General features: G+C 34.1%; 1 protein-coding gene across 9 annotated transcripts in view; it reads right to left on the bottom strand.

The window, feature by feature from the left end:
• The window catches only part of RAP1GDS1 (Rap1 GTPase-GDP dissociation stimulator 1), a 161,866-nt gene that overhangs the window by 20,659 nt on the left and 117,564 nt on the right, over positions 1-23,643 (bottom strand). For all 9 annotated transcript variants that reach the window (XM_082391690.1, XM_082391691.1, XM_082391694.1 and 6 more), the window contains 6 exons: positions 20,984-21,112; positions 13,394-13,519; positions 4,081-4,224; positions 3,107-3,238; positions 1,793-1,927; positions 299-424 (listed from right to left, as the gene is read on the bottom strand). In XM_082391690.1, coding sequence (XP_082247816.1) covers positions 299-424; positions 1,793-1,927; positions 3,107-3,238; positions 4,081-4,224; positions 13,394-13,519; positions 20,984-21,112 — 792 coding nt within the window. The remainder of the gene's footprint in view (positions 1-298; positions 425-1,792; positions 1,928-3,106; positions 3,239-4,080; positions 4,225-13,393; positions 13,520-20,983; positions 21,113-23,643) is intronic.

The following is a 23,643-nucleotide window of genomic DNA, read 5'->3' as shown; positions in this document are numbered from 1 at the left end:
AAAAGGGTATAGAAAATGCCAAAACATAAAAACCCCTCAAGAACCACTAATAAATCAACCTAAAATCAGATTATATGTACTAATAAAGAGAAATGCAATATAATTTCCATTTAAAGTCAATTATAACAATCATGGAAATTAATGAATGGGGTTCCAAAACCAATCTCTTTTTGCCTTTTATTTGCTACTTATCTTTATGATTACATAATTCTGAAAGCTAAAAACAGGTCCTTTTTCCACTAGAGGCACATTAAGACTATTATACCAAAAATGCACCTTGAGAAAGCATTTCTCTTACCTTGTGCATCTATTAACATTCTTAATGTTCCCAGAAGTTTGAACTGAACCGGGGGCATTTCAGATTTAAGAAATTTCAAAACTGCCTCTGTGACGCCAGCTGATAACATCTTTGCTTTATTTACAACTAGAGAGAGAGAGAAAAAAAAGACTTGTTAAAATGATGTTAGCATTTTTGATGATAATCATTCAATTCAATATACATTTTTTGAGTGTCTTATTATCTTAAGGCCCCATGTTATATTTTTCTACTTAAAAACAACATCGTTACTTTTCTGTTAATTTTAAGAATGGGATTGGGAATGGGAGGGCTACGGGATAAGTATCCTATTTGTCTACAGGAGCACAACATACAAAATCACACTTACTTCCTTTTAAAATCTAATCACAAACTAATAATTTGTAAAGGAAATCTGACAATGTTGCCTTCTTATTTATGAAAAGCACAATTCCTCAACCTTAATATTTCTTTTTACCTCTGTCCTTGACCCAACTGTGTTAATATAGATATTATAGACATTAATAAACAATACTAATCTGCTACATGAGCCAAATTGATTTTATATAGATTGCATTCTCATATAGTTATACTATTTTACCTAATCAGAAATTTACCTTTAGAAAGTAAAATAAAAGGATAGTTTCAACTATATCCTGTATTAGTTCCCATGATAATGTGATTTCAAAAGCCTTGTAATCCAAAAAGGCACATTAAGGCTATTTTAAAAAATTGTACGTCTGCTCATAGGGAAAAAAAATTCTTAAAAGTCATTCTTTAAGGGATTCTGTTAATTGATACCATTATCTTACCTCAGCTGAAGATGCTTAAAAAATCTTAACTATACAATATGATGAACATCTAGGAGTTCACAAAAAGTAATAGGATATTTGAATAATCTGAAAAAGGAAGGTTATGCTTGTATAGTCTCAGAAAACTTCTTTAACATATTATCTCCATTTATTAGTAAGAAAAATGTAAGCAATCTGAAGACTATTTTTCTTTTCTTGGTCAGGGCAGGTCCACAAATCACATAAATATCTTCCCAAAATGACAGATTTTATCTCTTACACAGTTGGCTCCCATTCTTTTTTTTTTTAAATTAATTTTTATTGGAGTATGGTTGATTTACAATGTTGTGTTAGTTTCTGCTTACAGAAAAGTGAATCAGTTGTACATATACGTATATCCACTCTCTTTTAGATTCTTTTCCCGTAGAGGTCAGTACAGAATATTGAGTAGAGTTCCCTGTGCTGTATAGTAGGCACTATTGCTTTTTGAGCTATTGACCTTGACTTTGATGTTGTTTCAGAGCAGTTTCTATGATTGAAACCACGAATTTCATTTAAATAATAGGTTAAAATATTGGACTGCACTGAGAACGAGATAAAAGCATTTGAGCTAATAAAAAGGCTACTGATACAACTGTCTCAAAGCACCCCATCTCATAGATGACTTTTAGAATAAATCTCATTGGCTCCCGTTCTTAAGTCTTACCTGGAATGGCTAGGTTTCGGAGGGCACTTAGTGCCGCGTGCTGCACAGTTACGTTTCCATCTTCTACATGTCTGTCCAGTAAATCCATAAGTTTTTCTACAATTCCATTGTCTACCATATGGATACAATTTCCATCTAAATAACAACAAAAAACATTTTTTTTCCCTCTTTACAAATATCTATAAATATTTTGTAAAACTGATGCCTGCCCATTATCTACATTAGGGAAAATGGAGCTATAGGAAAATAAAATGAATTCCATCTCCTTCTCACATCAGATTTACAGATTTTTTGGTTTGTTTACTGAGTGAGAGGTCTGATTATAACATTCTTAAAATAGATAAAATTTTAAAAACTGGCCAAAAAATCTCTAGCTGAGTTCCTGATAATATATCAGAAGATGAGTAAGTAGAAACCACATGCTTAAAATGTCCTCCAATAGTTTCCATTTATAGTGAAGTATGCCAGCGTTCTGCGAATGTTACAGTGACAGTACTCTACATTTTGTCATCATGGCTGATATTTAAATTATTTTTTAAAGACAGAATTTCTGAAACATTTATAAAGCAGAGAGAATATTATAATGAACTACTATTTACCCCCCATTTAGCTTCAATAATTATCAATATTTTGCCAGTCTTAATTTCATCATTAAGGAGTTAATGATGGTCCCCAAAAGAAGGAAGGAAAAATGGAATAAGTCATCTATTATAACATGCTATAAAAACAGTTAATACTCAAATAAAATCAAATTAAAAACAAAAATAACTCATATTTCCTAGACACAGTATAAGTTTCTAGAGGGAATAGCAAAAGTGTCAGACTTCAGAAATATACATGGAGGTCTGGTGCCTCTGAAATACTATTTAAGTAAATATTCTATCCTAAACCAGAGGACTACCCATGCTTAAGTTTTATAGGCGTTAAGAGTATAAATGAGGCACAATAATGAATACTCAGATTATTAAATCCAAAATAAAATCACCAGGCAAAAGAGTATATCCTCCCAGATCAGATGTTTATTAGAATGGGACTCAAGTTTATTCATCTCTGAAGTACAGAGTACTCAAAAGAAAGACTTCATAATCACTGTTCATGACCTTTAAACTATTAGAACTTAGTTGAGTTGCATAAAATATGTAATTTGTTGGGAAAGTCAATATTAGTATTTCAGATTTCTGAAAAATTAAGGTAGTATTACACACAGATACTGCACACGCTTCTGAACTGTTTTAGGTTTAGTACACGTTATGGCAAAGCAAAATTTAAAAATACAGAAGGTTTGATTTAATAAGGATGAACTCATATGCTTACCATTTCTGGCAAAATTTGCAATTGCCAATGCTCCAGCAAGCTGTAGCTGGTGGTTATTTGATGGAATCCAAGACAGTACCCTTTGAAACACATTACCTTTTCCTCCTTCAAATAATTTCTGCATGGATTCATCTAGAGGTAAATGCAACAGATAAGAGGTAAATACTTAGAAGTACCATATTCTTAACTGAATACCCAATTGGGAAATCACATATTGATACTTTACAATCTATAATTCACAAAGGGAAAAGTAATGACTCTTTTTAAAATAAATTTATAAATTTATTTATTTATTTATTTTTGGCTGCGTTGGGTCTTTGTTGCTGCACGCGGGCTTTCTCTAGTTGTGGCGAGTGGGGGCTACTCTTTGTTGCGGTGTGCGGGCTTCTCATTGCGGTGGCTTCTCTTGCTGTGGAGCACGGGCTCTAGGTGCGTGGGCTTCAGTAGTTGTGGCACGTGGGCTCAGTAGTTGTGGCTTGCAGGCTCCAGAGCGCAGGCTCAGTAGTTGTGGCTCATGGGCTTAGTTGCTCCATGGCATGTGGGATCTTCCCGGACCAGGGATCGAACCCGTGTCCCCTGCACTGGCAGGCGGATACTTAACCAGTACACCACCAGGGAAGTCCCAGTAATGACTCTTTTTCTAATAACCTTTTAGCAGAGACTAGACAAAAGGGCTTAGAATTTTTCTAGTCTAAGTCCCAAGGAGCCATCTCGCTTTTAGTCCTTTGGTGCCACAGCTGTCTCTTCTATATGACAGCTCTTTAAATACTGGAAGATAGTAAAGGCTCCTCTTTTCCAGGTTCATTATCTCTAGTTCTCTTCATGATGTATTTAAGGTTTCAAAATCATCACATCAACAGGATTAAATGTGACAGAAAAATGAGAAAATGCCTAATATAGTATTTATAAAAGAGACGATAAATTTTTAAATATCTGACAGTCATATTCTTTCATTGGCATAAATTACAACTCACCTCCAAGAAGTAATAAAACCATTAGATCTGAAGCGGTTTTGAGCTCAGCAATATCCTCCTCTTTGTCACTATCCACTTTCTGCTGAACAATCTCTAGTAGACATTCTACCAGGCCTGCTTCAACCAGCTGCAGCTTAATAGCATCTAAAGAATAATGTGAACAAAATAACCAAAACTTGAGATGAAACAGGAATTCTGGTATAAGCAATTTAATGTGAAGAATTATAAAAAACCAAAAAAGTGCATGATTTAGATAACACACCTCTGAAGATCTGAGTTTCAAAAGGGAGTATCTGACAGTGCAGCTTAAATACACAAAAGCTTTATTTCATTTTCTATTTGATATGATGTCACTTTTCACAATGTCTGGCAGCAACTAAACAAATTGATTCTCAGCTCTGAAGTAATATCATTCTACTGTTATTCTAGATATTATGCTCACATTTAAAAGGCAGTACTATAAAATATTGCACACTGTTTAAAATAAAACACACATAACTATTAGATAAAGTTAAAACACATTCACTAATGGAGTTTGAATACAAAGGTATTAAAAAGAGGTATTAGTAAATTTCAAAGTATATCACAAGTATGTACATTTGGATTCATATTTGTACAGATGTTATTTTTCTAGGGCAGTTAATTAATTTGTAACTTTCTGAACTTGAAAAGTCATGTTTTTAAAAAGGGCTTCAGGTTTTCATTAATTTGAAGCTTTCTTGGGTGATGGGTACATGGTGGTTCATTATACTACAATCTCTCTACATCTGAATAGGTTTTTTTAAAAAAATTAGTTAATTAATTAATTTATCTTTGGCTGCGTTGGGTCTTCCTTGCTGCGTGCAGGCTTTCTCTAGTTGTGCTGAGCGGGGGCCACTCTTCGTTGTGGTGTGTGGGCTTCTCATTGCGGTGGCTTCTCTTGCTGTGGAGCATGGGTTCTAGGCACGTGGGCTTCAGTAGTTGTGGCACGTGGGCTCAGTAGTTGTGGCTCATGGGCTCTAGAGCACAGGCTCAGTAGTTGTGGCACACGGGCTTAGATGCTCCACAGCATGTGGGATCTTCCTGGACCAGGGCTCGAACCCGTGTCCCCTGCATTGGCAGGCAGATTCTTAACCACTGCACCACCAGGGAAGCCCCTCAATAGGTTTTTAAATTTTCACAATAAAAGTTGAAAGAAACAAATAACTTTCAAGTTTTCTGATGGATAACTAACAAACTAAGGAATTTTAGAGACAGAATTTACATACCAATTATATTTTAAAAAATTATCTTCACAGCAAACTCTGTGCACCTATCAAATCGATATTGTTTGCACCACTAATATCTTAAATATTCTTTCATTATAGAACTTACTTCATTGAAGATTTTATATTTGCATCCATATCTGTCTCCCCCAATATACCTCATTCATCTTTGTGTTTTAACCTAACTTGGCCTACTTAAATATTTTGGGTATATTTGATACTGCTTAAGATAAATGCTGATCAACTGACCTCAGAAATACATTTGCTACACATAAATTTTTTAATTTAAATTTTATTTTCTAGTTGGATTTTATTTTAGTCTTCAGTTTCCCTAAGCTGTATATGCACATATCTACAGCAATGGCAGTTCAAGCTTTTTATTTGGAAGAAACAAAGACTGTTTTCATACTTAAGAATTTTTCTTTCAGACAATTTTAATGTGCAAAAATTTGGCTTTTTACTATCACTAGGATCGCTGATATTCTTTAGCATATTATTTCAGAATACACAGAATATTCAACCTGTAATATTCTTTTAAAAGGTATACTTGCACTGTGCCATGCTGAAAGTAGGGCGTTTCCTTGGTTACAGAATGACAGAAGTAGAAATGTGTGGCGACTAGAATTGAAAGCCACAGTGAAAAAGCCTTAAAAATACAAAAAAACTTGAATTATACAAATCCCAGTTTAAATGTTGGAATCATTCTCCTTTGCATACAAGGAAAACCAAGGATGATATGCTAAGGCTAGTCCAGAAACAAGTTTTCAAAAGTATCATTCAATCCACCGCACAGTTATAAAACACAAGTGAAGATAGTGGAGGACAAAACAAATAAGAGATAAAAACTCTGTTATTTTGAAATATTGCAAGGAAGGGTACAGGTCATTCTCTGGCATAAAGTTGACTGAAGGTCACAATGAAAATTTCCTATTTGGCCAAACCACCAAATGAGAGGAAAAATAAATTTCTTCCTAAAGAACAAGATCTAAGGCATTCAGAAGATTTAAAATGTGTCAGGATTAAAGTTTACAGATCTTTCCTCTCACAGTTTAACTGTAATCACATATATATGTGGGAGGCTTAAATTGCCTTATTAAAAAGGATTAATGAGGCATTCTACCAAAGCAGACAGCCCAGCACACATTGATCAATACCATTCTGCCCAAGGACATCTATCTTTATCACCACCGTTTGCATATATACGTACATATATGTACATACATGTATCATACATATGTACATGTATATCTGTACGTGAATTTGTATAAACGTGTATTTGAAAATCTTTTCTAAGTGGTGAAAAAACTTCCACAAATGCAGCAGAGTGCTTAAAATATACGTTACTCTTAATCAATTATTATTACTAAGTAAATAACTGTGTAACTATCACCTAGATCAAGAAATTCATTGCCAACAACCCTGGAAGCCCCTCTGTGCTTTACTTTTTCCTATCACATATCCCTCCCTTTCAAATCACCACCCTTTTTAAGGTAATCACATCCATACTTTTATAGTTTCACCAAATAATCATTCCTAAAAACTATAGTTAATTTTAGCTTTTTTGTAACTTCATATAAATGGAATCTTAAAATATGTATTTTTCAGTGTTGGCTTTTTCCTTTTAATATGTTTATAAGATTCATCTACACTGTTGGTTACAGCTGTCTTCATTCTTTCATAACTGTGTATTTTTCCATAATATGGATATACCATAATTTATTTATTCTACTGTTAATGGATATGAGTTGTTTCCAATTATTCATTATTATAAATAATGCTGTTATGAACATTCTTGTAATGGCTCCTGGTGCACATGTACCCATTTCTGGGTATACACCTAACAGCGGAATTGTTGACTCACAGGGAAGGCATATCTCCAATTCAGTAGATACTGTCTTCCAAATTGTACCAATTTACACTCCCATCAGCACTTAATGAGTTTCCACTGTTCCACACCTTCATCGACACTTGGTATTATCACTTTCCGGTGAGTATACAGTGGTATTTTATTGTCGTTTTATTTTGCAGTCCCTGATTTTTAATGAGTTGAGCATATTTTCATGTGTTTATTAGCCACTTGGATTTATCTTTTGCCTTCTTAAATCGTTTGCACACTTTCCCACTGGGTTTTCTACATTTTTCTTAATGATCTGAGGGAGTTTTTCTATATATTGTACACATCAGCCCTCTGCTGGTTACATGTGTTGTAAATAAATTCTCATCTACTGTCATGCTTTTCACTCTTAATGGTGTCCTTTGAGGAATAAAAGTTTTTACTTTTAAAATAACAAAATTTATCAGTTTTTCCTTTATAGTTACAGCTTTTTGTGACTTAAGAAAACTTTCTGTGCTCCAAAGCTGTGATGATATTCTCCTATCTCATATTTTAAGATAAACTTTCTTGTTTTAACATTTACATTCAGGTCAATAATCTATCTGAAATGAAATTTAAAAAACAGTATTGGGACTTCCCTGGTGGTGCAGTGGTTAAGAATCTGCATGCCAACGCAGGAGACACGGGTTCAATCCCTGGTCCGGGAGGATCCCACATGCCGCTGAGCAACTAAGCCCATGTGCCACAACTACTGAGCCTGCACTCTAGAGCCCACGAGCCACAACTACTGAGCCTGCACACCTAGAGTCCATGCTCCACAACAGGAGAAGCCACCACAATGAGAAGCCTGCACACTGCAATGAAGAGTAACCCCCACTCGTTACAACTAGAGAAAACCCACGCGCAGCAACGAAGACCCAACACAGCCAAAAATAAATAAAAATTTTAAAAGATTTAAAAAGTAAAAATAGTATGAAGTGGGATTGTATGCGTGTCTCCAACTGTATTTTTTTCCATTCCCAGCGCTGTTTATTAAAAAGATTGTCCTTTCCATATAGTTTTGCAGTGACACCTTTTTTTCTTAGTTAAATAAATACCTACTAATGCATCCATTTGTTTGCGGGTTATCCTGTTCCACTGGTCTTCCTGTCCATCTTTGAACCAATACCACATTGTCTTTTAAATACTACGGTTTCATCAGAATGAAGTTTTATTATTGTTATGCAATAAAATCAGTTCGGCTACCTTAGTCTCTTTCACAGTATCTTGGCTATTCTTGGTCTTTGGGATTTTGATGAGAACGCCATAAGTCTTCAGATCAGTATGGTGAGCTATAAGATCATCACAAAATTGAGGTTTCCAATCTATGAAAGTGATATAGCTTTGCACTTATTTAGATTTTAATTTCTCTTGATGACTTTCTACAGTTTTCTGCCAGAGATCTTACACATCTTTTATTTATTTATTTATTTTCAAATTTCATTTGATGGTATTTCCAAGATGACATTAAAAAGTAACAGTTCTAACCATTTATTGCTTAAACAGTAAAAGTTTTTTAAAAAGTGTAACACCAAAATTGTATCTGTTAAAAGACTGTCATTGTCTCCTACAGTCCCACCCTCTTCTTGAAACTGCAACACAACCTCTAGATTTCACAAGAAGAGAAATCCAAAATGTGGTATCTCCATAAAGCAATGGCACACAGATCTATGGCTTCAATAGTTTCTTTGTCTGGGTCAGTACTGGTTTCTGCAGAATTGGAATGCTGTCTGGGATAATGACTGTGGGTCATCTCTCCATCTGTAAGTTCAATCAAATGAAACACTTGCTTTTCGAACAACTAGCAAAGAAGAAATGAACAATGAAATCCAGTATTTGCTGGATACGAGGGTTGCTGACAACTAAGGATAAATAAAATAAATAATTAAAGTGAAGTAGGCTTATATAACATAATGTTATGCATACCTGCGTCACTCTTAAAACATACTGTTGAGCAACAAAAGTTAAGAATACAAGGAAACTTATAGAAAAATGTCACTTGTGTAAATTATAAACAGATACATTCATGAAACGATATCATACAATTTCACATAAGCATACACAAACACATCTATTGCATGCATTCAAGTCGAATCGTCTGGTAAATGGTGTGCCTGAGGAAGACAGTGGTGGGGAAGGGCTAAGGAAGAAGGCTAAAAGGAGAGAGACCTTGTTTAGATTACACGTCTTTTATTAATCCATTTTTAAATATTCCTTTTTTTTTTGGCCACGCCGCACTGCTTGCAGGATCTTAGTTCCCTAAGGGTCAAACCCAGGTCCCTGGCAGTGGAAGCTCGGAGTTCTAAACACTGGACTGCCAGGGAATTCCCTTAAATATTTCATTTTTTATACTATAGTAAACAGTGTATTTTTAAAAATGTATTTTCTGTTTTTGCTGGTATGTAAAAATACAATGCTTTGGGTTTTTAGATGTTTTTCTTTGTTTTGCCTGGCCACCCAACCAAATTCTAATTAAAAAAATTAATCTATATTCTTTTGTATTTTTGATATACATAATCATATCTATGAATAATGACAGTTTTATTTATTTCTTTCCTATATCTTTTCTTTCTTTCTTTTTTACTCTACAGCACTGGATAGTTCCTACAATACAATAAGAAATAAAAATGGGGATGACCTTTCTTATTCCCAATCTTAAAAGGAAATGTTTTTTGTTATACCACTCAGTATGATGCTATCTATAGGCTTCTGGTTATATATTCTTTTCACTCTCTTCTAGTGATGGTTTGCAAAGAGTTTTTAAAAATCATGGAAGGATGGTTAATCTTATAAAATGTTTTTTCTGAATGACAAGATCATATGTTTTTCCCCTTTATTAAGTTTTAATGTGATGAATTATATTGATCGCATTTGGAATACTAAACTACTTTATATTTCCAGAATAAATCCAATTTGGTATGATGATTAATTTTTAAATATATTATTGGATTTTGTTTGCTAAAAGTTTATGGGAATTTTGGATCTATGTTCATGGTGAGACTGGCCTTTAATTTTTATTCTTGTATTGTCTTTGTTGGTATTTTATTAGCTTCACAAAATTTATTGGTGAGTATATCTGCTTTTCCTATTCTGGAAAAAATTTAAGATAAGATTACTCAGCTTTTCTATTCTAGATCACCCATACTTGAAAATGTATTGGCATCAAATTTTCATAACATTCTCTGAATATCTGTAAGATCTGTAGTGAGATCTCTGTTTTCTTGATTTTGGTTATTTGTGCTTTCTCTCTCTTTTTTTCCTGATTAATCCTACTAGGGATTTACCAGTTTTATGATGTCTTTTCAGACTCAACATTGACAAGTATATGCTTATATTGTATTACATATATTCTATTTTATTAATTTCGGTTCCTGTATTTCCTTCCTTCTATTGCAATTTCTTTGGGTTTCATTTATGTTTTCCCTCTCTCAATTCCTGAGATTAATACTGAGCTCACTAATGTTAGCTTTTTACCTTTTCTATTATATTCATTTAAAGTGAAAAAAAAAAATCCCTCTAAGGATGGCTTTACCTGCAACACACAAGATTTGAGATAGTGTTCTCATTTTCATTATTAGAAAAAAGTTCTAATTTTCTTCATGATTCTTCTTCGACCTCCGAGGTATCTGAAGTGTATTTCTTAATATCTAAACAAATGGGGATTTCCTAGTTATCTTTTTATTATTAGTTACTATTGTAATTCACTTAGATCAGAGAACATACTCTAAAATTGCAATCCTTTGATACTTTTTCCATAAGTATACATGTTTTAAATGTTTCATATGTACTTGAAAAGAAAGGGCTCTGAAGCAGGGTGCAGTGTTCCAAAATATGTCCATTAAATCAATTTTCTTAATCATGTTGCCCACATTTTCTATATTCCTATTTTTTAATCTGTTTGTTCTATAATGCTTTTGTGGGTATTTAGGGCGCCTCATAGTTCTGAATATTTTTATTTCATATCTTTTGAGATAATGTACATTTTTATAGCTTCCAAGAATTGGACCTTTTATCATGATAAAGTCACCTTCTTTATCTCTACCAAGTCTTTTAATATTAAAGTCTATTTTATCTGATATTAATATGACTACCTCAGCCTTTTTTAGGTTTGAATAGTATATTTTTTTCAATCTTTTTAATCTCAATCTTTTAAATCTCCTCATACTTAAGAAGCATTGCTTGTTTAAAAAAAAGCTGGTTTTTTAAAATTCAGTTAATGATTGGTCTTTCAACTAAAGCATTCAGGCCACATACATTTAATGTAATTAATGAAATACTGTGTCATAAATCTAGCATATTTTTTCTGCCCTGTTTTTACCCCGTTCCATTTTCCCTTTTCTCTCTGCTCTTCTGTTAATTAGGATTGATGGGGTATTAAAACAAAAAAAAATCTTTCCATAAATCCTTCCATTTGTTTGGTAGTTACACACTGGTTTTAAGAATTATTTTAGTTCACCTTAAAATTTGAAATCATTTATTCACCAGAATCTAATAGTACTTTCTTCCATGTAGTACAAGGGTCTTGGGACTCTTTAACTACTTTTACCCCCCTCCAGATTTATACACTCATTCTGTGGTGTATTTTAGATTATACACATATACATTTTAAACTTCACAGTGAATTATTTTTATTATTTTATATAGTCAACGTTCATGAGTTTACATACATATTTACTGGGTTCTTTTGCTTCCTTCTCCTCCCTTGCACCTATAACCTTCCTTCTGGAGTCAGTTTCCTTTTTTTTTTTTGGAATCATTTTCCTTTTTTCTAACAAACATCCTTTATAATTTCCTTTAGTAAGGGTATATTGGTGGTGAACTTTCACAGTTTCTAACCTGAAAATATCTTCATTTTGCTTTCAGTTTTGATGGGTATTTTCATTGGGTTTAGAATTTTAGATTGAATTTATTTTCTTTCGGCACACAGAAGATGTTTGTCATCTGGCTTTCATTGCTACTGTCGAGAAGTTAGCTGTCAAACTTTTGCCTCTTTTAAAGTAATCTATTTTCTTCCTGGCTACTTTTAAAATTTTTGTCATTTTTTTTTTTTTGCAATTTCAATATGATGTATCGAAATGTGTATTTCTTTTTATCATGTTTTAAATTCATTGGGCTTCTTGAATCTTTGCTATCTTTCATAATTTCTGGTAAGGGTTTGATTTGATTTCTGGTAAGGGTTCTGGTAAGGGTTTGAACTTTGATTTCTGGTAAGGGTTCTGACAAAATTTCTTCAGACTTCTGCCCTCCCATCTGCCCTCCTTCTGGGACTCCAAAAAATGTATATGAGACCCTCTCACTTTATACTCTGTACCTCTTATTCTCTCTTATGTATATTGGTTCTTTTATTTCTCTGTATTTCATTCTGGATTTTCTTCCAATCTATCTTCCAGTTCACTGGTTCTCTAATTCAACCATATTTAATCTGCTGTTAAACTCATCTATTAGGTTCTTAATTTTGGTTGTATTTTTCAATTCAGGAATTTCCAATTGCTTCTTTTTCAAATCTGCTATTCATTCCACTTTTTATAGTTTCTAGTTTCCTTCCAAAATTTTTAAGCTTGCTTTTAACTCTCTGAACATAATAAGCATACATGTTTTGAGTCAATGTCTAATAATTCCAGTATCTGGAGATTTGCTGTTGTTGCCTGTTCTTTGTGCTGATTCTTGCTTAAAATGTCTTGTCTCCTCATGTGTCTGGTCCTCTTTGATTGTGTGCTAGACACTGTATTTGAAAAATTATTTATATGGGATTGTTTGCTTACTCTGGTTCCCTCTTATTCCTAGAGTGTATCCCTTAAGATTTTTTGCTCAAAGACAGGAATAGTTTACCAGTGTTCACACTGTTGGTAGGCCTGGTACTCCAACTTTTATGACCTTTTTGCCCTGCAAGGGTACATAAGTGGAGCTCAGCCTATCGGCTGCCTTTTCCAGATTGGCATAAGAATGTGTAAGATACAGAACCATCTTTGCCAAGATTATAAAATCAAAGAAACTTGGAAAGTAGCTTTGGCCAATGTAGATATAGTTATGCAGTAGATAATGTAGCTGAAGTTAGAGATACCCCAAATAAAACTTATCACATCATTAATAAAAAAAAAAAGAATTTTGAGTTAAATAGCTGGCAATTAAATAATATTAGAAAAAAATGGAAAAAGCCTACATGATCAAAAATCAAGAGATGCATTTATTTTCTCACCGTTTTCTGCCAATGGAGCAAGAACCTCAAACACCATTTCCCTCTTATCATGGTCTATTTGTTTCTTGAAGAGTTTTACCAGCTCTTCAGCAATGTTTGTACTGGCAAACTGTTCTTTACTTGACTCTGCAAAAAACAAGAGGAAAATTTAGAGTAAGCAAACAAAATTAAGCCCAGAAATTGTTTTCTATTACCTTCAATATTTGGTCATTTTTTACCATTACTGATAAGTACAAACACTCTTCAAATACAGGAACAATCAAAACCACTTTTTAAAATGCCCCTGAAGAGGAAAAACAGCTAAGTCTTTAAAGAAAATGTTCTGGCCCAATTTTATTCAAGGCTATAAAATAAATGTTCACTAGCATTACATATAGGTAATCATAGCAACAGTAAAATTACTATTATAAATTCATAGTTTCAAGGGTTTTAGTCAAAGAAGAAAAATTACTCATAACAGACTGCATTTTACATGGCTGAATTAAAGGTGACTTGTCTTTACACCAATACAGTGGTATACTTTTGCATTCTTCCTGACATGCCTTTCTAATTTATTTATTTTTTAAATTTATTTTATTTTTGGCTGCGTTGGGTCTTCGTTGCTGCGTGTGGCTTTCTCTAGTTGCGGCGAGCGGGGGCTACTCTTCGTTACGGTGCGTGGGCTTCTCATTGTGGTGTCTTCTCTTGTTGTGCAGCACGGGCTCTAGGCACACAGGCTTCAGTAGCTGTGGCACATGGGCTCGGTAGTTGCGGCGCACAGGCTCTAGAGCGCAGGCTCAGTAGTTGTGGTGCACAGGCTTAGTTGCTCCGCGGCATGTGGGATCTTCCCGGACCAGGGCTTGAACCTGTGTCCCCTGCATTGGCAGTTGGATTCTTAACCACTGCGCCACCAGGGAAGCCCCTGACATGTCTTTCTATTAAAGGCCAATTCCTCATTCCTTCTTGCCTCTTCACCGTCTCCAGCCTCTCACTCTAGAGCCTCATCATCACCATTTAAATGTGCTTTAATATTTCTCACAGAAAAATAGCAATATTAAAAATAAACACCTTCCCTTTACACCACTTTTATTCACTACCATCCAATCTGTTCACTTCCACAAACAAGTTTCTTGACAGCATTGTCTACATATACTGTCTTTACTTTCTCAACTCACATGCATTCCTAAACCCACCTCAAACTAGTTTTGGCCCACCTCTACATTCTGCAGTCTCCTTTGCTTGTGCCTCCTTCTCCACCAGACCTCTATAAATTCTATTATGGTTCCTTGCGACTTGATCCTTTGCCTTCTCACCTTTTTGAGGCTTACTCTCACCCTAGGCAATCTAACCTCTTCCATAGCATAAAATAGCACCTATATGTTGATGCTTATATAATCATATCTCTAGCCCTCTTTTGGACTCCAGGCTATTTATTTAACTGGCCATTTGACGTCTCCATTTGAATATCTCTCTAGCATCCAAACTCCATGTCTAAAGCGGACTTTTGATACTCCCCTGAAATCTGTTCTTCCTCCAGACTTCCATAATTTAGTGAAGGAACATGCCACCTACCCATCTGCCATGCAGGCAGAAACCTGGGGGTCACTGCTCACTTGTTCTCACTCAACTGAACATCCAAAGAATAACCAAGGTCTATCAGTCTACCTCCAAAATACAACCAGAATCCATTCCATTTCTCTCCAAGTCTCTTCTCAGTTTCTTTCACTGCATCAGATATCCTATCAATTTATCTAGAAGTTTCTTTCAGAGAATTCTGACCAAATCCAACCTAGATTGGTTGCTCTCCATGTTTGTGGGGCACAGCTGACATCCTGGAATTTCTTTTTCATTACCTTGATGGATGCTTTCTTCTCCCTCCTGTATCAGATACTCTATTATCTATGTCCTTTCACCTTCACATTTTTAGTTTTGGTGGAGGCATCCTCCAGCAGCTTCCTGAGAAAGCTACTATGTACTGTGTATAGGAGATAAATATTTTGAAATTTTGACTGTCTGAAAATGCTCTTTCCCACCTAGAGTCTATGCCTGTCATTTAAATTAGTTCCTTACCCCATTCAATTACTTTCTCATACTAGCAATTATCATAATTTAAAATAATATGCTTATTTATTTGTAAACTCATTTAAAAAATAAATTTCCATCTCACCCACTAAACTATAAGCTCCTTGAGGGCACGGACGGTGTATAGTATTTTAACTACCATAAATACAGTGTACAGTATAGTGCCCAGTAGAGAGCAGGTGTTCAAAAGAAATTTATTGATTGCATGAATGTGTGACTGAAAGAACAAGTAAATGAATGTAAGAACGATATTCTGCTCTCTAGTCTCTGGTAAATCTCTGCCAATATCAAATAAAAAATATTACAAATTCAACTTTAAAAGAAAATGGAGAAACATAAATTTTTATATGGCTTAATACAGTTTTGAGTCACTGCACTGTTGCACTGCTTTTGGCACATGTACCAGATCTATGCCAAAATGATGAGAATCCACTCCAAGACTTGTAAGGAGGATTCTTTAGTGCCACAAAAAAAGGAGTATGGGTGAAGCGTCTTTTCTAATAAGCTACCTAAACCCTCAGAAATCATAGTTTACAAACGTCAGCCCACCTTACCCTAAAAGGAGGTTAGTTTGATTTAACTCCTTAACGCTGCTGGTTACTCCTCTGTTTCAGACAATTCTTCAAATAAAATGAAACATAAAATCACAGGTGAAGTAGATAGACATCATTTATCTAGTTAAGTGCTATTACTCTTTTCAAAAAATAACAGTTCTAGCACTCTTTTTTCCAATCCATATTTTATTCTTCCACTTATTAAACTGAAACCAAATCACTGCTGCTAAGTAATTCAGGTCATTTGCCAGCACAAGGAAACAATGCACTATGATTAACATAGGAATTAACGAAAAAAACCTGTACTTATCCTGCAGGTGGATACAGAGAAAAGATAGTGTGAATTATGATTTGGACATTATATTTGAATTAAATGCCATGGATCCTTAACAGACCTTTAGCAAGAAGGCTTATTTCCTAAGGGTTTATTTTTTTTATCAAAATTATATATGAGTTTAAAGAGTTAGTACTTACACTACCGGCAGAATCGAGTCTCCCTTGTCCATTTCTTCTTCAGAAATAAGCACATAAAGCCCTTTTAGCTAATTCCCTGGTATTTACCTCCAAATCTTTAAATAACGTATTTATATTAAGTTTTGATTGACTTCCCACTATGAAAGATGAAGCACTAGCTTTCTTTTCTTCTTGTCTCCACAATACCCTCCATCTTCTCAATGTAATTATACTGTAATTTTGGTTATTTCAATAATTGGTGTTTCAATGATACACTATTTCATTTGCCCTGGAATTACTTTTATTTCCCAGGAATTTTTTTTTTCTCATTTACTTAGTTTTCAATGTACTTACATTAGTTCAACTCCAAACTCTCCATCAGTTGTCTAGTTTTCTCTTAATAAGCTCGTTCACTTTAGATGTTCAATCAATTTCATCTCGTAAAGAATTTCCCCAATCTGGACTGGTTGCTCTTTGAAAATAGGCCATCTGGGGCTCTCATGTCACCATACTACTAGGAACTCCTATTTTCCTGTTGGATCTCGTTTCCTGATTCCTATGTAGTCTTATTATTTATATCCCTTGTTTTGGTGGGATCCATCTTCCAGTGGCTTCCAGGAAAGATGTAGGATACCAATTTTGAGACATTCATGTTTGACAATGTCCTTATTGTAACCTCAGACTTGACTGATGGTTTGCATATAGAATTCTATATTGGAAATAATTTTTCCTCAAATTTTTGAAGGCAATATTCCATTTTCTTCTGGTTACCAGTGTTGTTTTGATACATCTGATGTCTACTGATTCACAATCTTTTTAATGTAACTTTTTCCCCTCTCTCTGGAAGTCTGTAAAGTATTCTCTTTGTCTCCATTATTCTAAAACTTCATATTGATGTGCCATGGTCTGGGGGCCTAATTTTCATCTGCTAGGCTAGGCATTTGACAGATTCTTCTAATCTGGAGAAATATATACTTTAGTTTTGTGGTACTTGAGTTATTTGGCCATTTCCTCCTATTTAACTCTTTCTAGAACTCTTCGTCTGATCCTCTATCTGTATTTTCGCTTCTACTTTCCATATCCTTGTTTTTTGCTTTATATCTATAAATATTTCTCCATACATTTTATTGCCTTTCATTTTAGCTATTGTTTTTAATGTTCTAGCTTTTTCATTTGTTCCTTTTCTTTAAAAATAGCATCCTGTTAGTTTCGTGATTACAGCATTTTTCTCATTTATCTGAGCATGTTCAAGTTTCCCCTACCCCCATCCTGCAGAGTTTCTATTTCCTCCAAGTTACCTTTTTTTGTTTATTTATCTTCCATTTAGAGGCTGTCCTCACCTCTCTAGCTGTCTGCCACTGATTAACTGGGCTCTAAAAACTGATTAGGATCTGTGAGTAGGAGTGGCCTTGTTTTATTTATTTATTTTATTTTTTATACAGCAGGTTCTTATTAGTTACCTATTTTATACATATTAGTGTATATATGTCAATGCCAATCTATGAGTGGCCTTGTTGACTGAAGATTCCCTGTAGGTCAGATGGCTCTTTTGTAGAGAAACTCCAACATAAGTATCTTTAAGTCCATGTTCTAGAGGACAAATGGGATAATTCAGCATACCTACCTTCACTTAATCTGTGTTCAGAATGGTACTCTGGTACCTCTTACTTCATTTAGTCTGATGTCCCCAGTGTACAAACCCTCTATTTTTAGTCTCTCCAGAGACTAAACACAGTCTTCTGCTTAGATGGGAAGGGCTAGTTACCACAGTGTGGGAAGGGAAAGAAGGTTTAGAAATCTTGATGCCACCAAATCCTAAACTTTTTGAAGATTCCAAGGAGCAAACTGGTTAGTTCTTGGTTTTCCAATTCAGGATTTAGATTTCAAAGTTTTGCTAAGTGAGTTACTGCTTGCTTTTCTTTCCGGGCTCTAAAAAGTTTCTGTGTTATCCCCTTTACTTGGTCCCCGCTTCCTTTTCCTTGATGGTTTTGCATTTAAAAAAGAATCTCTTTGTTGTAGTTTTAGTTGGTTTCCAGAAGGGAGTGAAAGTAAGTGCAGATTTTCATTCTAACATCTCTAACCCCCAAAATACTAATATTTTAAGCAGACAATTTTATTTATAAAAGATTGTGGAGCCAAATAAAAAGGGGAAAAAATCCCATTCTGCTTAATCTATAATGTTAAATAAATTTGCAAACTTTAAAATTGGATTCATGCTATAATTGTGAATATAGAAAAATTATGTGTGCACATAAACTAGGACTGAAAGAGAATAAAAAGATAGAGCTGCACATTCCTTTTCAGCCCCCAATTATGAAATAGTTTGCAGTTGTTTAATTATTTTATATTTTGTCTTTATATTATATCTTTAGTGAGCAAAACCACACAAATTTCTGCTATTTAACATTTTTATTAAGAAATTTTGACAAAAAGTAACTCTAGCATTTAATGATATGCCATATTCAGAAGTGTGTGATATGAATGTGATATGATGTTGATCTTTACCTGTGTCAATAAAATAATACTAGGTGATTTGCTAACTCATGGGCAATAAAGCCCACACTGAAAAGAGAAAACATGTATCCTGGGGCATACATGTTTTATTTCAGTGTTGATGTATAAACTAGCTATTACATGGGCATAACAGACTCATGATATATACTATAGAAGTCTTAGTAAATAAAGAAGTATTTCTCGTTTATACTTTCTTTCTCCATATGGGGTAAGGACAGTAACAGCTGGGACCAGAGTATGGAATTGGGCCAAACTAAATTGGGTGCATATCCATCTTTTAATACAGACCCAGGTCTCCCTGTATGCAGAATCGAGGTGGTCTATACAATTTCCCAAACAAATCCTGACACCTTAACACAGGTAACTCATATTAAGTGGTGTCTGTCTCTGTTACAAAGGTTATGACATTATCAGGGATTATAACATAATTTCTGTTTTATTTCTACAAACTATACTAAACACAAACTCCTACATTCCATTTTAATAACGGAAACTAACTTGTAAAACAGTAAATGAATGTTCTTTCATTCTTGGCCTTACTTGAATGATGGAAATAATGAGACAGTATGAAAAAGAAAAAAGCAGAAGAGAAGACAAGAAACATTCACAAATGCCAGGAGATGACCCACTGAATAAAAATGACTTCTAAAAATTAACTCTGATAGATAATCCCTATTCCCTTAACTTGAAGTCAAAGCAAAAGTAAAGTACTGAAATCAAGATTTTAATATGAGTGTGCAAGGAGATGAGCTTTCAGTTAGAAAAACCAAGGTTAGAGCCCTGGTGCTTCTGCTTATTTATTTATAAAATGGGGATATTAATAGAATTGATTTACTCGTTTGATGTAGCTATTATTTTAGCTATGATGAAACATCATTTGGTTTCACTGTCCCCATGATGAACAATTTATTATGAACATGGTTGTGGGGTAGATTTAGACCAGGAGTTGTAACTTTCTATCAAGAATTATGGGGAGGGAGGAGAGAAAAGAAGAAAGGGTAACATACATGATATAGAGAAAAATAAAACAGGGAAAAGAGATGGGCATGCTGGGTTCATCAGTCCTCCCTCTGTTAGGGCTGGGCTGTGTTGCCAGCCCTGGTCTGTTTCTGCCCGCCATCTGATTTTCAAGGATTTCTCATATTTTTTTCAAATCCTGTTACAAACATATTCTTATGAAAAAGTTCTCTATTATTTTTTTGGATTTTGTAAAAAGAGAGGGAAGAACCTTAGTCTGCTAGATTCCTTTTCACCTGATAAGCAAAGAGTTTATACAAAATGTAATAAATTATGAGGTCCTTATTTTTGCCCTGGAAATACAATACTTGATTTTAAGACCATCCCTCACGTTAAGAATACTAAAGTCGGGCTTCCCTGGTGGCGCAGTGGTTGAGAGTCTGCCTGCTAATGCAGGGGACACGGGTTCGCGCCCTGGTCTGGGAAGATCCCACATGCCGCGGAGCGACTAGGCCCGTGAGCCACAACTACTGAGCCTGCGCGTCTGGAGCCTGTGCTCTGCGACAAGAGAGGCCGCGATAGTGAGAGGCCCGCGCATCGCGATGAAGAGTGGCCCCCGCTTGCCACAACTAGAGAAAGCCCTCGCACAGAAACGAAGACCCAACACAGCCAAAAATAAATAAATAAATAAATTAATTAATTAAAAAAAAAACAAAAAAACAGATGGTGCTTTAAAAAAAAAAAAAAAAGAATACTAAAGTCAAGTGGAGATCATTTTAAATTTTCAATTCCATTAAATAGTATACAAGTATAAACTTTAAACCTTAATACATAAAACAATTAGGAAAGCAAACTAGCTCCAATTATAAACAACACAATCCTAAGATGTAATTGGATCTACACTTTTTAACATTGAAACAATGTATCTACAATGCTTCAAAAAAATAAACTAATATAATCTAAACAGATTCCCAGGTTAACCTCTAAAGGAACATTTATTGTAAGTACATTAATAAGTTAATTACATTTTTGACTCATGACTAGGACTTACCAAGTTCTGCTAAATTGCCAAATGCAACAAGACACATTTCTGTAAGAGCTGCATTTTGGCAGTGGATGCCCAGTAATTTAACTAAGGTAGGAATAACACCCATGTTGATAAGCTGAGCTTGAAGGGAATCTGTAAAAAAAAAAACAAAACAACAAAACACAAAAAAAGTGTTTATGTATTAAATGGACATTAGTAAGAAGAAAACATCTCTTATTCTCCCTATTGCAAACTCAACACTACTTCAATTAGAGTAAAGCAAGATTAAGTCCACTCATAAAACTGTCTTGAAAATGTTTAAGACATTAGTTCAGAAGAGTTGAATTTTAAAACTTTTCAATGATTAAAAGAAATTTAGAAATGAAAATAATTCAAATAAGATGTCAAATCACTAATTTTTTTTAAAACATGGTCTTATATCTTTACAGAGCAGGTTTTAAAATGTATAAATAATTAAACACCACCACTGGTTTTTAAGTTAAAAGGTTAGACAAAGTAACATTTGCATTACAGGATGTCACAGAGTATATGAAAAGCGTAAGAAAAAAAGCAATTTTAATAAAGACTAAGACGATAAAAATCTTAGAATCCCTTAAAAATAGTTGCTTCATAATAAAGAATGAAAAGTATATAACACACACAGATTATTGTTTATTTGCAGCAGAGTGTTCTTTGATGACTGTCAGGAAGGAAAGTAGTTTTAACAAGGAAAAAAAATCTGGTTACTTAAAATATTTTTCTTTTCAAAGTTTTATTTAATAACAGTGACAATCATCTTAGTAAAGAAAAGAAAATTTGGCTTGAGAGGTAAAGAGAATGAGGTCAATATGGCTTTGTCATCACTGCTTGCCTTCATTTTCTAAGAAGCTAATTGGTTTTAAAGTATTTAATATACCTTGGATTTCCACAATGGCTCTTCATGAACAATGATAATAGAATACCTGTAGCAGTAAAGTTGAAGGTAAATAAACCAAAATGAAAACCAGAAGTACTGCCTCTTAGAATAAGCTAAGAAGAAAGACATAAATACTCACATGCCTATGCAAAACACTATTACTGTTAATAACTGGTTCATCTAAAGATAAAGGAATGTCTTCAAAATTTTTTTCTTTTCCTTTTAAAAGTTATATGCCATTTTCAAGTTAATAATTTTCTCCAAATTCTTTTAAGTTACCTACTTGGAATCTAAAGATTAAAAATCTGTTTCTTACAGAACACATTTTCCTCATAGCATGCATCCCTTGACGGAGTTTGCGTACTAATCTCTTTGTCACTATTCATAGTTCTTAAACATCAGAAAAGAACATAAAGGCAAGGTTGAGCTGTCTCACATGCCAATTGATTACTTGCCCGGAGGTCTCTGTACTTAATTTTTCCTGCTTTTAGAGTGAAGTATGAAGAGACAGCCAACAGAGGCTTATCAGCCCTGAAAACTGACGGTAATTATGGATATTATCTGGCTCGGTTGTGGGGACCATCTATACTAGAAAGGGGTCTATTACCAAAACAAGAATAGGAAACAAGGCCTGAGACAAAGTTAAGTTTACATTTAGAGTTCAAATAGTCTAAAACAATTTCAAAATTTGCAATGGAATTATGAAGTCTGTTCTAAAAGTAGATATAAAAGAACATATTCAACTAAATGATTTGTTTTTATGCTTTTGATGCTAAATATTTTTTTCTAACTCTACAACTTAGTAATTAATGAATGACTCACAATACTTATATTATCTTACAGGCAAATTACTTGTTATACCTATAGTATTATATCTATTACAGTATTCTACCTGTGTGTTATATTTGTAGAATATTGTAACGTGGTTATAGTATTTTTAAAGATCATGTACCAAGAAGCTTTCCAAATTAGAAATTATTTTGGTTACTTACCAGTAGATAGAGTTCCTTACTATTGGACCATCTCTGCAGATTCTTGTTCTTTAGCAGTATTTTAAACTTTATTTATTTATTTATTCATTTTGACTACCTCTTCAAATACTGCAGAGCTACTGAATCATTAATTTTCAGGTACGTAAGCGTGAGCACTAGCGCATGCATTGAGTGAGTCAGACTCCACTATATGTTTGCATATATGTAAGCATCACACACCCCCTCAGTACTACTGGTCCAAACTATAAAAATCCAACAGTCCAGGGACATTAGAGGAATAACAAAATTTGTGAAGGAGATAACTCAACAGGAGAATGCCACTTAGATGTTCTTCATGTTCTCTTAACTTAGCATCTCTAATGCTCTCTAATTTTACAATATTATGAATTTTGGTTCCAGGGATAAGAGGGACAAAAGGTTAAGAAATATTACAGAGTTTCATACAATCTGTGGCATACAAATTGAAGCAGTAATATTTGAAATTGTGGTAGATCAGCAGAAAAAGTAGCATAGCCCAATGGCATATGGTGTGAATTGCCGTAATTCATGAAAATCACACTGCTTCATGAAAATGTATTTTCAAGCTACCCAGGAGCCAAACTGATTGTATACTCACATACAACACACATACCACACACAAGTAAAGAGAAAAATATATAGTCATCCAATGGACAGACCTCATTTTGGACCACTCGGGTGCTTTCTTTTATATCCATTTCTATGATGGTAACTAAAACAAAAATTATACTCAAGTAACTCTAAAATCTGTTCATACC

The sequence above is a fragment of the Balaenoptera borealis genome (genome assembly GCF_965194805.1).
Source record: "Balaenoptera borealis genome assembly, chromosome: 4".
Taxonomy (NCBI): domain Eukaryota; kingdom Metazoa; phylum Chordata; class Mammalia; order Artiodactyla; family Balaenopteridae; genus Balaenoptera; species Balaenoptera borealis.
Note: the sequence above shows the minus strand (reverse complement) of the source record. Positions and strands in the feature narration are given on the sequence as shown.